This window comes from Squalius cephalus (assembly GCF_949319135.1).
Source record: "Squalius cephalus genome assembly, chromosome: 1".
In the NCBI taxonomy this organism is placed as follows: domain Eukaryota; kingdom Metazoa; phylum Chordata; class Actinopteri; order Cypriniformes; family Leuciscidae; genus Squalius; species Squalius cephalus.
This window is the reverse complement of record NC_137122.1, coordinates 44,279,588-44,296,703: the sequence shown is the minus strand read 5'-3', so window position 1 is coordinate 44,296,703 and position 17,116 is coordinate 44,279,588. Positions and strand designations below refer to the sequence as shown.

General features: G+C 37.5%; 1 protein-coding gene across 1 annotated transcript; it reads left to right on the top strand.

Moving 5' to 3' along the window:
• The first annotated feature begins 1,274 nt into the window (after nt 1-1,274).
• On the top strand, nt 1,275-16,209 carry rnd2 (Rho family GTPase 2). Its single transcript, XM_079885265.1, has 5 exons — nt 1,275-1,620; nt 2,546-2,633; nt 10,406-10,515; nt 13,953-14,087; nt 14,978-16,209. The coding sequence occupies exons 1-5, from the start codon at nt 1,510-1,512 to the stop codon at nt 15,245-15,247; spliced, it is 714 nt and encodes a 237-aa protein (XP_079741391.1). The 5' UTR covers nt 1,275-1,509; the 3' UTR covers nt 15,248-16,209.
• Nucleotides 16,210-17,116: the final 907 nt, after the last annotated feature.

Genomic DNA, 17,116 nt, shown 5'->3' with positions numbered 1-17,116 from the left:
AAAAGCTTGGTTAATTTGTGGTCTTGTGGTATTTGTCTCCCCCTGTTGGTAAAAGCAGGACTGCGCTAGATGGGTGTGGCTGCATCTCTGGATGCAGATTGTCAGTAATGGTTTAGGCTTAGGGCGTGAACTAAATGCCTGAGGCCAAATTAATATATTAGAGTATGACTGCATCACCAGAACTAAACTAAATGTTACTATAAGCTCACTGCTGATTTTAATACTATTTACTATACTATTACGACGACCACAACGCTAGTTTTAAAGTTAAACACGACGAGTCCATGTAAAGAAGTTGAGAACGATGACATTTAAAAGACAAATAAATAAATAAATAAAAGATTGCAGTAATCTTGCAGTGAACTAAACTGAGCAAACACAGATGTCCCCCTTTAACAGCTGTTATGGTGCACCGTAAGTCTCAAAAGTAAGCATGTGTCTACAACACTCAACATCTGCAATCCCTTCAGTAAACAGAAGATGGCGGCATTACTTTTACAATGAATGCGAAAGGACTTCTTGTAGGCACAAACTTGCTTCTTTTTTTTTCTTTTTTCTTTTTTTTTTTGGCACAAACTTTGACAGAAACATAACTTTAAATTAAGGCTAATGAAAACTTTAAAATCATTGGAACTAAAAACGTTAACTTTTAATATTAATATGTAATGCAATAATTAAAAGAACTGTGATATGCTATTCATTACGCCGATGGAATGGATTGACCATTTATTTAAAAAGTTAAACTTAACTTTCAAAGAACTGAGAATACCTTTGCTTTATGCTGACATTATTAAGTTCAAACACAAAAATAAATTTAAAAGTCAAACGGTTGGCTAATTAAAAATGTAACAGTTCCATATCCTGTAAAATACAACAGTTCTGCATATTTGATCTCCCTCTTTTTTTAATGGTTCTAGTGTTATTACCCAAAAGCTGGAAAAAGCGATTAAATTAATCAAAGATAGACAAAAAGACTCAGGATTTCACTCTCTCTCTCTCTCTCTCTCTCTCTCTCTCTCTCTCTCTCTCTCTCTCTCTATTCAGGTACAGGCTAACACTTTCAGAATTTTTTTTTTTTTTTTTTTTAAGTTTCACTAATGTTCCGAGTGCATGATATTTGACATTTTTACGATATTTTCATAATATTTTTCATGACCGGCAACGGTAACGTGTCATTAGAAATCAAGGGTCTGAGAGCTGAGTCGAGAGAGAGAGAGAGAGAGAGAGAGAGAGAGAGAGAGAGAGAGAGAGAGAGAGAGAGCGAGAGCGAGAGAGAGAGCGAGAGCGAGAGCGAGACTCAGCGCGTGGTGTCACCGTGGGAACCAGGAGACTGACAGGAGGACGGGCGGGGAGGGGCGCGCGCCACGCCAGTGTGAGTGGACTCTCTCCCTGGCACATACCCGTCCGCTCAGACAGACTCACTCTGAATCATTCATTCCGCGTTATAAAGCTCCGGCGTCATCAGGCAGCGGATGGTGTTGGTTGAGCGCTAGGACAGTGCTGATAGTGATGATGATGATGGAAGGACAGTGCAGTCGCTGTAAGATCGTGGTGGTCGGTGACACTCAGTGTGGAAAGACTGCGCTGCTGCATGTGTTCGCCAAGGACAGCTACCCAGAGGTGAGCCCATCATTTATCATTCATGTCATATTACTATAAAAACAGAAAATAAGTTACTGAATTAGACGAGTGGAGTGATGACAACAGTCGGAGTAGCCTAATATTATGTCTGTTTTAAACCAATGAACATCTTGCATTGAAGTTGATTTAATTATGCGATTCAAGTTCATTGTTTTGAGTTCAATAAACTGCATGATGTCCCGAGTTCATCATGTCGCACTGGAGCGCAACTGCATACAATAAAGGGTTTTTTAACTTGCCACGGAAAGGCGTTCATGAAACGAGACGCTGAAGTGAAACTGTTCGTGATGTTCTTTTCAAATAACATTTCACCACAAAACTATAAAGGTTAGATTGCAAGTTAGGGACAGTTGCATAAACACAGTCTAGAACTAGTCTGACCAACTCGATGTTTTCAATCAATTTTACTTTTACTTCTCAAATTAGACCAATCTATGCAACTTATTTAGTTAAAAAAAAGTAATAAGAAAAAAATAAATAGATGACTGACCGAAGCTAGGCTGCGCGATGTTGGATTCGTATCGGATAAACCATAAAGACTGTCATCATTTATTGTTTTATTATATATACATACATTGCAAGGAGATCACACAAAACTTTGCTCAAAAAGTAAGCTATTTTAAAGTCACCATGAAATCAAAATTGCTGCTACATGCCTTATCTGATGATGTGAGGGTGGGGCAACCTATAATAGCAAACCACAACCATCCAATCAACTCCCAATAGACTAAATCAATTCCCGCCCCTAAATTTGTTCTTGTTTGAGAAGCCGTTTCACTCAGATATACACCACAACAGGGAAGAAAAGACTATCGCAACTTCTGTTTCATGCCGACTTTAAATAGTTGATGTACTGTCATAGTCCACTAAAATGATTTACCAGTAATATGATTTTTCATTGCAGAATTATGTGCCCACGGTGTTTGAGAACTACACCGCCAGCTTCGAGATCGATAAGCACCGCATCGAGCTGAACATGTGGGATACATCAGGTGAGTTCTGGCATGGCACCAAATTAAACCATTGTCTGAATAGTATGCTATACGTAATATACTGCCGTTTTTAGTAAGCTAAAGTAAGCTATTTTCTGTGAATTTGCCAAGACTTCCAATTAATTTGCCGCTGTAGGGAATCAACTAGAAGAATAACAAAATGCTGCAAATGCTAAAATAATATGTGCTACAAACCAGTGTGTTGATGGTTACGATATTAAATTAAAATAATTCAAAAACAAGTAGCAGTTTGCTAAATCATAATGGACAGTTTTTGTACAGCTAAAATAACAGTGGACAAGCCCAGAAGTCTCGACGCATTCAAATTACAATGACCGTGCCGATTCTCATGTGAAAAATAAGGTGAATAGTATGCAAAATTGTATTTACTTATTTTTGAGAAATCATCAAAACGCATGACTGACCTACTACATTTACCAAACTGCGTTATACAACAGGTTCACAATACGGTATCCCACAATGCACTGCACTTGACCTGAACCAGAAGCAGAGATGGTCTTGTTATTGGAAGATACGATGGTCCGTGGCTCTAACTTTGGAAAACATTGGAACTTAGATCACGTGTGACTTGATAACCAATCAAATTACAGCCTTGACGCCATTGAATTTCGTTCAGAGTTGTGCGACTGTCGGTCACTGTTTGCGGATACCATAGAAATGAATGAGAAGTGCCGTCAACTGAATCCTACCTGTCGTGCAATTGTCCGTGACTTCTCCTATAAAACACCATTGTTTTCTCTGTGTCAAGTCTAAAAATAGATCAATTCAAAACGAAAGTTTAAGAGCAAACATGTTGAAGATTAGCCGAGAGGCTGTCGATTCATTAAATGATAAGCTGTTTCCTCACAAAAGCGGTTTATTCAGCGTAGTGAAGCCTCTCCTCCATTGACATCCATTTAAAAAAAGCCTCTATCTCTGCATACCACAGTGTTACGCTATTTCTTGCTAACCTTGTAGGCTTGCCTTAAAGCGGCTTTGGCAGAAGTAATGTGACTGATTTTTTACAATTTGATATTTTTTTTAAATGTGCATGATAATACAGTCAGCTATAATGATTACGTACACCATTCACATAACACATACAGGCACACACTGGCCTACGTTCATTACATATATAGTAAATATATTCTATAAATACATTAAATCATCCATATTACAGTATATTAGGCGGTATGCAATAGGTAGTATACTAGTATTTCACTCCAAACATAGCCAGTGATCTACTGTGACTTATGCATTGTGCTCTCTAGTGGCGTCATACTGATTAGGACAGTCTGGGAGTGTACATTTTGAAACCTCCTCATGGATAGACAGATAGATGCAATAGCAAACATTCTACTGTAACAAATCCTGGTGCCAGTCTAGTCTGTGCATGGACGCGGTTCATTCCTGTCCCTGCTGACTGCTGACCGCTCTCATGGCCTGGCCGACCTCTTGTGTTTTTGTATTAGAGTAATTGAAAATGGCTCTTTGGTTCGCTGGAGTGACTCACAAGAGTCGGGTAGCAGAACTCTCACTGCTTTGATTTAACAATACACAATAGACAATACAGAGTTTATGAATTTAGAGTAGGATATGATCATGTTATATTGCTTTTGTGTTCTGGACTGTATCTCTGGGTGAGATCTGTAATATAAATGGCTCTGTGTGGATTCTAGTTTCTCTTCTTTGAAACAAAAGCCAATAAGTTAGCCAGAATTCAAGTAATATGTTCAGGGCTGTGCATGTGTGTTTGGACAGTACCGTCTGTGTGGATTGTAGCACACTTGGTGTTAAGCTACACTACTGCTGACACACACTCGTCCTGACACACACTTCAGGGGTTTCTCAGCAAGCGTGACCCATAAATCCCCCGCTCTAGGCCTCAGCATGTTTCCCCACCCTGCTATAAAAGTCCTTTATGGGAATTTCTTTTCTTGTCATCTCCATTTTTAAGTTCCTATGGGAATGTTTTCCTCTCCCACTGTTGTTGTTGATCTGTTGGGTTGTGCCGTGGTCAGACTGTAACCCTGTCGAGAGTAAATCTTCTCTTTACTGTAAGTGCTCTCATACACACTCTGGGACTCAAGAGTCCATGTTTCAGCATGATAATGAAGTTCAACTGGTTGTGAACTTTATCACTGTTTAAAAGTGGTGTCAGTAAGCCCTCTTGACAACAGCCAGGCACCAAGCGGCTATGTGTGTAAAGTATAATCAGATGTACTTTATTGGCCAATACTGTCTTACCAAGTAACCTAAAATGATGCACAAGTTGGTGTAACTTGTAAACAGTACACAAGTATGTAAATGCTAAACTAAAGCATTTCCCTGTGTATGGCCACATGCATTAAAGGTGCTTTCTGCATCTCTTTCGCCACCAAATGTGTCGCAAAAACAACAGCAATGTTTGGAAATGCATACAAACATACTACTCTAATTCTACTGTATCCCACAATGCACTTGACTTGACCTTCCATCTCTAGCATGATGAATGAGCCAGAAGTAGAATCAGCTACAAAATCTTTTTTTTGACAAATGTTGAGTGTAAAAAAAAAAGATATATATATATATATATATATATATATATATATACACACACACATTTTTATTTCCAAGATAACAACTGCTCATAGTTGTCTCCACGCATTAAGCTGGGATAAAATAAAGTATTTTGACATGTAAAGTAGCTTTATGGTACTACACAATTGTGTAACCATGTGAACAAATCTGTCACCATAAATAAATAAAAAACTAAACATTATATATGATTAATTTCATTATTATTATTATTATTATTATTAACTTTAAATGTCTCTTTTAGAAAGAAAAAAATGTCACACATACCATTTGGACTTTGTTTTCCTTGTGTTGTTGTCATGGTTACAGATTATGTTGTCATCCAGTTCAGGTGTTTGTCGTTAATTATCATCAGTTTCAAAGAGTATTTAAGTTCATACTTGTTTTCCTTTCAGTTGTTGGGGATTGTTAATGTCTATGTGTTGGTTGTCTAACTTTATCATTGGTTTTGGATTTGTGTGTGGATTTATGAAAAACTGTTAGGATTTATCATATCTTCCCCGTCATCTTTGAACTATATGCAAGTCCGTGACCAAAAAAAATGGTACAAAAGCTGTCAGTATGGTAATGGTACAAAAGCTATCGGGCAGTACCCTTTCAAAGGGGTAACAATAGGTAACAATATGTACCTTTAAAGTAATATGCATTTTTTTATCACTAAAAAAGTACACATGCGTACCTTTTGAAAGGCAACTGCCCTTTTGTACCATTTTTTCTGAGAGTGTGGGATATAGGAAGTATTTTGCCATGAAAGGGATTAGCTTTAAGTGCTACAAAATTATGTAAACATATGAATAAATCTTAATTTGTAATGAATGATTGCGTAAAGTGAATTTGCGGTTGTAAAATCTAGAGCTGGATGGGACATGGGAGTATTGGCCCGACCATCTGGAGAACTAGGGCAACTAATAATTTGATGACTAATGAGAAATGAGTAATGAGAACGCTGAATGGTAATGAGAGGCTCCCTTTGTTTCACCAAGTGTGATTTGTTTTGTTAAATGTTGTGTAAGCATTTCTGAAAACACAGTTATATCGAGTCGTCCCTCAGTTGGTAAAACCAAAAACACATGTTGACAGAAATCCACTTATAAGGAAGTCTATGGGGCTGTAGTGGGACGTTTACACCAAAGACTTCCATTCTAATCACACATCTGTCAATGCGAATTTTGTGTGACATTCTGAGAAATTAGTTGAAAATGGTAATCAACAGCATGGACCAGATGTTGTTCATAGAGCTTAAAGGGAAAATGAGTTCAAAATGTTGTTTTGAACCTCGTAGACTTTCATTACATGGACAAAAACAGTTGAAACATTCTTCAAAATATACAAGTCATATAGGTTTAGAGTGACATGAAGGTGAGTAAATGACTGAATTTGAATGTTTGGGTGAACTATCCCTTTATCCTTTTTTGAATTGAGGGCATTTGAATTCTGCTTAGCCTGTTTGCTCATTACCTTTAGGCCCGTTTAGATCTATAAAAATGCAAACATAAACACAGATTCACACAGGTAATCAAGCTGTGTCTCTGATGGGTCTTAATGAGGTGTCTGCGGATGTGTGTGTGAGCATATGTGTGGTGCTCCTGCGCTAACCGACACTCTTGTGCTTACGGCTACATCTTCAACAATCTGTAATGACATCCCATAGAGTTCTGCTTCAGTCACACACGCGCACACACACACACACACACACACACACACACACACACACACACACACACACACACACACACACACACACACACACACACATACACACACACAGCTGCACAGCTGGCAAGAGGTGAATCTAGGGACTGGAAGAGGAGAATGTTTACTGGCAAACATTCAGGTCAGCATTTCATATGGACACTCTGTTCTTGACAAAATACAAATTATGTCTAGCACTACAGACATAACCACAGTAATAATGTCTAGAAAATAAAACAACTGGCAGAGATTTATTTGGTGATTTATAACATCCACTGCAAACAAGACAGGAAATGAATGTTTTTTAACATGGTGTGAATGGTTTAGCATAGGCAGAGAAGAGTGACCATAAATGGGAAGGTGTTTAAATTTTTAACCAGATACAGACAACAGAAGTGCTTAGAATTGTTTACACACTTACAAACGCAGAGGCTGCGATGCGGCGCAACTGTATGTGCGCGCGCGCGTGTGTGTGTGTGTGTGTGTGTGTGTGTGTGTGTGTGTGTGTGTGTGTGTGTGTGTGTGGGGGGGTGGGGGGGGGGGGGGGGGGTGTGTGTGTGTGTGTGTGTGTGTGTGTGTGGGTGTGGGGGGTTTTTACTGAGCCATACTGTGGGTACAAATCTGTCCCAAGAACTTGGCGAAGTCTAATAAAAATAAAAAATTTGACAGACTGTCTCTTTTAGGGGACATTCCATCCATATGTAATGAAAGGAAAATGATTAAAATACATTTTATTATTATTCTATTAATAATAATAATAATGTATGAAACATTTACCTTGTTATGAAGGGGTACAGTATTATTATGATGATAACAAAAAGGGAAATTAATAATATATGACATATATTATTTGTTTATTATTTATAATAGTAATAATAAATCTAATAATATATGAATCATCTTACCTTTTATGAAAGGTAACATTATTATTATCATTATTATTATATATTATACACTCACCTAAAGGATTATTAGGAACAGCTGTTCAATTTCTCATTAATGCAATTATCTAATCAACCAATCACATGGCAGTTGCTTCAATGCATTTAGGGGTGTGGTCCTGGTCAAGACAATCTCCTGAACTCCAAACTGAATGTCAGAATGGGAAAGAAAGGTGATTTAAGCAATTTTGAGCGTGGCATGGTTGTTGGTGCCAGACGGGTCGGTCTGAGTATTTCACAATCTGCTCAGTTACTGGGATTTTCACGCACAACCATTTCTAGGGTTTACAAAGAATGGTGTGAAAAGGGAAAAACATCCAGTATGCGGCAGTCCTGTGGGCGAAAATGCCTTGTTGATGCTAGAGGTCAGAGGAGAATGGGCCGACTGATTCAAGCTGATAGAAGAGCAACTTTGACTGAAATAACCACTCGTTACAACCGAGGTATGCAGCAAAGCATTTGTGAAGCCACAACACGCACAACCTTGAGGCGGATGGGCTACAACAGCAGAAGACCCCACCGGGTACCACTCATCTCCACTACAAATAGGAAAAAGAGGCTACAATTTGCACGAGCTCACCAAAATTGGACAGTTGAAGACTGGAAAAATGTTGCCTGGTCTGATGAGTCTCGATTTCTGTTTAGACATTCAGATGGTAGAGTCAGAATTTGGCGTAAACAGAATGAGAACATGGATCCATCATGCCTTGTTACCACTGTGCAGGCTGGTGGTGGTGGTGTAATGGTGTGGGGGATGTTTTCTTGGCACACTTTAGGCCCCTTAGTGCCAATTGGGCATCGTTTAAATGCCACGGCCTACCTGAGCATTGTTTCTGACCATGTCCATCCCTTTATGACCACCATGTACCCATCCTCTGATGGCTACTTCCAGCAGGATAATGCACCATGTCACAAAGCTTGAATCATTTCAAATTGGTTTCTTGAACATGACAATGAGTTCACTGTACTAAAATGGCCCCCACAGTCACCAGATCTCAACCCAATAGAGCATCTTTGGGATGTGGTGGAACAGGAGCTTCGTGCCCTGGATGTGCATCCCACAAATCTCCATCAACTGCAAGATGCTATCCTATCAATATGGGCCAACATTTCTAAAGAATGCTTTCAGCACCTTGTTGAATCAATGCCACGTAGATTATGGCCAGCCCATAATAACTGATAGCTTTGATCAGCGCTTCAAACACTCATTGTCACTCTCACAGTCCTCTCTCTTTCCCTCGCTATCTCTCACTGTCTATGTCTGGATTTGTGTCCTCACTCGAGGGAAGGACAGGAGAGTGAGAGAGAGGAGATCAGGAAAGACAGAGAGTATGGCAGTTGTAGACAGTGGCAGTAAGTGTGTATACTGTGCATGTTATGCAAAATTTCTATATGTATACCACAATGATATGTGCTAAACTTGCTTATCTTCTATTTCCAACTTCACAAATGATCTGGAAGCAATATAACTGTGATTTCTAATCTATTTCTTGACAAATTAGTAAGTATAACACAAAATGTTTTATTTCAGTGATTATAACTGGACACCACTAAATTAAACACACAATGCAGTGAGGTCAGGTGACAACAATAGCATAATACCGTGCTAATATTCTACTGTAATACTAAAGTTGCAAATAAAGCAGTATATACTGCACAGTAAGCAGTGTCAGTTTTCCATCGAGAACAAAGCCATGGAAAGAGAGTTTATGGAAAAGGGTTATTATAGTTAACTAAAACTAAAATAGATATATAATAAATATAGAAAATAAAATATAAAAACTTAATGTACTAAAAATAACTAAAACTGAAATAGAAAATAATATATAGACATTCAAATTTCAAAAATACACAAAAAAAAGCTTTAACTAAAATTAAAATAAATTGGGAAATATAAAAACTAATTTAAAATATGAATAAAAACTATATTAGTTTTAATAAATAAAAACTATCTCAATGATACTAAAATAACACTGATAATGACCTCAGTTACATTTCATTAGTGGTGCTCAGTTATTTTACTGGAAATAAAACCAATTATTTAGCATTTGTATTTCGTGTAAAATGTTGTAATGCATAAAAACAGAGACATAAGAAATCTTTGCTGTATTACTTTTAATTCATTCACTTACACTGGGAATGGTGTCAAATTAGCCACATTGCATTGTGGGAAACAATGGGTAAACCAGGAATGTTGCCCCGAACCCTTTGACAAAGGGGAGGCTTAAAAACATGTACATAATGTGCACAATAAACACACATTATGAGCAGCATGGATGCTAATGTTAAAATGTTATTCTGAATATAGCCAAAAAGAAAGAAATGACTGCGCTGGAATCAAACTGACCTCTCTCTCTTCCTGCTCAGGCACTCACCACTGGAGAAACATCAGTCTTTTATATCATCTGCCCTGCTGTATGACCCACTGTACATAATTTGTACGTGTCACAGCAGTTAGCACACCATTAGCAGTGTTTCGCTCTTTGATTTGAGCATCAGCTTTATTTTTGTTATAATGAAGCGTTTTTTCTCCTGACCCCTCTCTGTGCTTGTGTTCTGCAGGGTCCTCATATTATGATAATGTACGACCGCTTGCGTATCCGGACTGTGATGCTGTGCTCATCTGTTTTGATATCAGCAGACCCGAGACGCTGGACAGCATCCCTAAGAAGGTCAGAATCTCCTTTCCTTTCCTTTCTTCTTTTCTCTCATCCTAAAAACGTATGTACTTGCTAAAGTGCATTTTGGAATGGCATTTATTAGTTGTAGTTGTAAACACTCAGATACTTGCAGCGTTAGTCTCTCGCTGTGAAAACACAATGTAATTGTTGACTAAGAGAGGTTTTTGTTTGTGGGTGTTTCGCAGTTGGCGGATGACGGCATTGTGGATTTACACAAAAATACAAGCTTTACCTAAACACAGATGCCAGCAATTATGTGGTGATGAGGGTGTGAGCCTAGCGCTGAAAGGTTTAAATGTGTTTTTCAGTTTTAAGTCTATATATGTCTGGTGAGAAAAAGATATTCGGATGATACAGGAAGAAGAGTGGGCAGTATGAACAAATATCACATATATTTATATCATAGTAACGGTAAACACTACCATTCAAAAGTTTGAATGGTAAGAAATACATACTTTTATTCAGCAAGGACACATTCAATTGATTGAAAGTGACTGTTATCAAGATATTTATAATTTTACAAAAGAGTTCTATTTGAAATAAATGCTGTTTTTCCATTTACCAAAGAATCCCCCTAAAAATATATTTTTAACATTGATAATAATAAGAAAGGCTTATTGAGCAGCAAAACATCATGTGACACTGAGGACTGCTGAAAATTCAGCTTTGCCATCACAGGAATAAATTACATTTGAAAATATATTAAAATAGAGAACAGTTTTTTCTAATATTTCACAATATTACTGTTTATATTGTATTTTGATCAAATAAATGCAGCCTTTGTGAGCCTTAGAGACTTATTTCAAAGACGGAACCCAAACCTTTGAATGGGTAGTATATGGGTTTCTTTTTTTAATTATTAGAGAGTGATTTAATCTGATGTAATTATCCCAAAATTACTCTAACTGTCCTAATGCTAACCCTGCACCACCAGACACACTGAATGCTGTTACATTTCAGCATCTCACCTCTGAGGCCACAGGGGCGGAGCTAAAGGCTGTTGTGGAATGTTGAGAGGCAGGCGGCGACCTCTGATTGGCCGGTTAATGGTGGCATTTAAGGTTAAAGATCACATTGCTGTTTGATGGATGGTTGAACACATTCAGAACCTGTGAAATGGTGCCATAGCTGAGATTGCTGAACCTTTGCAGAGGCTGGTGAATAACACACATGCACCATGCATGCTCACACATAAGCTGTCTGAATAACTGGCTCTGGATGGTTCTGCATAGCAGGAATGTTCCTGAAAATGGCCTGGTCTGAGTCATTTCAAGCTACACTGGTGTAAAAGGAGATTTGAAGCTGTTGTTGTTGTTAACTTTGCTGTATAGTTAATTGAGAAAAACTGGTGTAAATATTGTCTGATTTGATTTGAATGTGCATTAGTGTGAGTGTTTGTAAGTATTCAGACAATAGCTGGTCAAATTGCTTCCCTAATTCTCTCTCTCATGCACACACAACTACATTATTCATTCATTATGCACACATAAATGACAGGAAGGGAGAAAAACCACAAGCTCACTGTGTTACTGCATAAACAACTATTACAAGTATTGGCTAGAAAACAAAATAAAATATTTAAATATTATTCCCAAACTTTAAATACTGAAATATATACATTACAGTTATAATCAAAATGATTCAACCCCCATTGCAAATACTGGAAATATTTACAGACTTTCAGTTGTTTGCAATGAACAAATCAAGCAAATTTCATTGAAATAGCTCAACACAACAAATGTTTCAAGTGGTTTCCCCAAATTCATGACTTCTGCAGTCTTAAAATTATTTAACCCCCTGAATAGAATCATGAGTCACAACAGCACAAATCTGCAAAACAGGTGTTGTCTCAATCACACCTGATCAATCAAGGGCTTCATTAGTTGCACCAGGTCCGCTTGAGCTAGAACACATGAAATATCTGAACTGGCTAGGTTTGTTGAGTGTCACGTGTGACTGCATGTTAGAAATATGGGTAAGTCAAAAGAATGGTCCTAAAAGTTAGGAGAAGATATCATCGCCCCTTAACAAACAAAGAACAGGGTAGAAAAAGGCTGAAAAAGGAAACCATCAATGGCTGTAACCAGATTTCTGAGTAGACAGGTTCAGAAAAACCCTCAAGTGACTGCAAAAGACCCGCAGCAAGACTTGTTGGCAACAGCTTGCAAAGTAAGGTGCGTACTAAACACGTCAGAACTCCAAGACGAAAACTTACACCACTACTGACCCAAAAGCACGAGAAAAGTGCTCAAAATCATTTAAATAAGCCACAGAAGTTTTGGGATACTGTTCTGTGGAGCGATGAAAAAAAACTGGAACTTTTCGACCCTATGTCTCAGAGGTATGTCTGGAGGAAGGAGAATGAAGCATATGCTGAAAAGAACGCTCTGTCTACAGTCTAGCATGGTGGTGATCTGTGATGCTCTGCGGCTGCTTTGCATCCTCTGGCACTGGAAACCTGCAGCGTGTGGAAGGCAATTTATTGAAGTACCAGGAAATCCTAGGAGAAAATATGCCTTCAGTGAGGAAGCTGAAGTTTGGGCATCATTGAACCTTCCAACAGGACAATGATCCCAAGCATACCTTAAACTCCACCAAGTCCTGGAAGATTCTACAGTGGCCATCATCACAGTCACCTGGCTTGAACCCCATAGAAAATCTCTGGTGGGATTTGAAGGCGGCGTTTGCAACACGCAGACCCAAGAATATTACTGAACTGGAGACCATTGCTCATGAGGAATGGGCTAAGATTCCTCAGAAACGCTGCCAGAAGCTGGTGTCTGGTTATACGTGTCTGGTGTCTGGTCAGAACAGCAAAAGGGTTTTCTACTAAGTGCTAAAGATGCTTGCCATGAAGGGGTGGAATCATTTTGAGACTGCAGGAGTCATTAAAAGTTGCATTTTCAGTTGAATTTGGGGAAATAACTAGAAACATTTGTTGTGTTGAGCTATTTTCAATTACTTTCGTTTGATTTTTTTCATTGCAAACAGCTGAAAGTCTGTAATTTTGCCAATAAACCTGATTTGCAATGGGGGTTGAACAATTTTGATTACCACTACATTTACATTTATTCATTTAGCAGTGACAACTGCTAAATTGACATTTAGATTACAACTGTACAAATAGCTGGATAAGGAAGGATAGATAGATAGATAGATAGATAGATAGATAGATAGATAGATAGATAGATAGATAGATAGATAGATAGATAGATAGATAGATAGATAGATAGATAGATAGAAATCGTTTATAACAATGTCAAATCTTTACTGTTTGTTTTTATCAATTTAGTGTATCCTTGCTGAATAAAAGTATTAATTCCTTTTTAAATGCCCCCAAACTTTTGAATGGTTGTGTAGATCAGTAGGTCAGTAGGTGGATAGATGTTTTTATTTAAAGTGACAGATTCTTTCTTTCGTTCTTTCAGTGGCAGGTGGAGGCTCAGGAGTATTGTCCTAATGCAAAGTTGGTGTTGGTTGGCTGTAAGTTGGATATGAGAACAGATGTCAGCACCTTAAGAGAACTGTCCAAACAGAGACTCATACCTGTCACTCATGAACAGGTGAGTTTAACACACTCTCTCACACACTCAGGGGACTAGAACACAAAGAAAAAAAAGCGAGATTGTGTTAGGACATCAGTGTTTACTCAACTGCTGCTACACAAACACAAGAACTAAGACACATAGTCGGAAGTTTGCTAGCAAGCTAACCATAAAAAAACAAATTAATCTAAATTAATATGAATTCAGATTTTTTTTAAATTAATTTCTTTTATATAAGCCAAATATATTTACCTTCCTTAAGGACTATATAAAAATGTTTTCAATATTTTTAGATGAAGTATAGCATCTCATACTGCGGTACACTGATGTCACAGCTTGAAATGTCATGTCAACCGCTCATATCTTGTGATTGAAACCATTGAAGCACTCACAGACACTAAAAGAAAGGTCTATAATTACACATTAAACAGAGAGAGCAGTAGAAAATGTTCCCTCTATTACGTCAATGCTCTGAGCGGGTCAACTCGCTGTAGCAACGTTTCATTATGAAACACCTAGTTCTCGCTATAATTCTACTCTGTAAAGAGAGAAATAAATGGCACTTCATATTAAAATGGTACAACTCTGTGTCCTACTACTTTTATTTTTAAAGCATTATGGGCAAAAATTACATGTTTTTGCTGTTAGACCTATTAGATATGTTCATGTACTGACCTTTTATTGTGTAAAAAAAAAAAAAAAAAAAAAAAAAGGCATTTTAGAGGAGTTTCAGGTATTATTTTTGCACCCTATTCGAGGAAAGTACCATAAAAAAAGTTTACATTAAAGAGCGCAAAAGAGTGACAAGGAAATTGCAATGTTTTTTGATAGAGAGATGAGAAAGTAAATGCTCCTGGATAGTTCTGACTCAGTACAATGATGCTGACTTCTTTCTGTCTGTCTATCAGGGGAGTTTACGAGCGCGCGAGCTGGGCGCAGTTGCATACGTGGAATGTTCATCCCGAATGTGCGTGAACAGCGTACGAGACGTCTTTCACATCACCACGCTCGTGTCCGTCAGACGTGAACCCGCCCCCAGCCTCAAGAGAAGCTCCTCGCGCCACGCTCTCAAGCGCATATCTAATCAGCCTCTGCTGCCAGTCAGCTCACAAGACACACCCCTTGAACCCACCCCGACCCTCAGGGAGGACAGAGCCAAGAGTTGCACAATCATGTAGACTAATGCATACGGTCACAGCAGGGTGTGTGGAAGAAAAGATTGCACAGAAGGGACAGAATCTCTGTATTTATGGGACATTGAGGGTCATATTGTCCTATGGCCCATGGGACTGTACAGTTGTGTGAATACATTATACAGAGGAGTTCTATTTATTAACTTCAAGTTTGCTTTTATTTTTTATCATTGTTGTATGGTTTAGCAGACCTAAGTGTCACAGAGTGTGTAAAACAAATGCAAAAAGAATAAATAAAAAAAAAGGGTTTGGAATTTTATGTGTGGACCGCTTCAATATTCCCCAACCCCCAAGTGTCATACTTTCATTTTAACTCTTGGGACACACTTCTCTAGAGGTTGCAGATCTGTAACAAGCTCATTTGTGTGGAAACAAATCCCTGGAATTCTGGAGTTCTGAGAATCTTTCCCCAGCATTAGTGATCATTAGCATTAGCGTTAGCAGAACAAAGACATCTGTGACTTCTGCTGTTCGCTCCTTTACATGTGTGACAGCACCATCAGTCATGCTCCATGCCATCACAAAGACTTCATTCACACTATACTGAAACACCAACGCAAATGCTGACTAAGGATAGATGTGGTATATTTTTGCGAGCTGGAATTTCAATAATTCATGTGGGAACTGAGAAGATGAGTTTTCTAGGTTACATAAAAGTTAAAGGTATAGTTTACCTAAAAATGAAAATTCTGTCATCATCTACTCACCCTCATGTTGTTCCAAACCTGTTTGACTTTTAGTGTAGTAGACAAAAGAATGAAGGTTTGACATGACATGGCAAAGGATGAAACTTTTTGGCAATTTTTATTTTTTGGTAAAACTCATTTAAACTCGATTTGATTAAATTAGAAAATTACTTTGTCGTTCAGTTTGTAAAAACTCTTTTAACGTTACTGTTTACTCATTGTGAACAATGCACTTACATTGAAAGTAAATAAATGTTATACATAAATGTTATAATACACACAGATTTGAAATAATATTGAGATTTTGTAACATTGTGGTCCAATATTTGAACTCATTTCAGTACCATGTCGACACAAGAAATAATATAATAACACATACTGTATATAGCGTGTATACAGTATATACACTGTTATATATGCAAAAATTCAAAATTGTTATATATATATATATATCAATATTCAAAAGTATGGGGTCAGTTTGATTCTTTTTTAAAGAATGAATACTTTTATTCAGCAAGGACACATTAAATTTATTAAAAGTTGTGCTTGTTATTTGATTGTGCTTGTTAAAATGGTGTTATTTTGAACTTTCTGTTCAACAAAGGATACAGTATTACTGTGTATCACGGTTTCCACAAAAATATTAAGCAGCCCAACTGTTTTCATTGATAGAATTTTTGTTTTAAACAAAAAAAAAAATCGGTAACACATTATTTTACAGTGTCCTTGTTGCATATGTTACATGTACTTACCATAGTAATAACAGTAAATTATGTTTAATTACATGCAACTAACCCTCAACCAAACCCTAATCCTACCTTAAATCTATAGTACATGTAGTTAATTAATATTACTCAGTACTTAAATGCATAATTACACTGTAACAATGTCACCTTAAAATAAAGTGTAACCAAAAAATCTTATGACCCCAAACATTTCAGTACAGAATAATTAATATAAGTGCTTTATGCTTTTACCAACAATATGAACTGGCATTGCTTTTAAACTCTTATATTGCCTTTCCCCATAGGTTTCCATTGTAAGTTTGGTTCCACGTAATTCATAGAAAATAACAATTTCTCCTTGCATGGTTTACACAAAAGTCTATGGTAACAATTATAATTTTGTTTCAATGAATTATTTGACTCTAATTTATATTCTAGAGGCC

What these genes read in the sequence shown, in the direction of transcription:
- rnd2 (XM_079885265.1), top strand. Translation starts at nt 1,510, where the DNA reads ATGATGATGATGGAAGGACAGTGCAGTCGCTGTAAGATCGTGGTGGTC. An exon ending in CCAAGGACAGCTACCCAGAG is followed by an intron (nt 1,621 to 2,545) that starts GTGAGCCCATCA and finishes TTTTCATTGCAG; the next exon opens with AATTATGTGCCCACGGTGTT. An exon ending in GAACATGTGGGATACATCAG is followed by an intron (nt 2,634 to 10,405) that starts GTGAGTTCTGGC and finishes TGTGTTCTGCAG; the next exon opens with GGTCCTCATATTATGATAAT.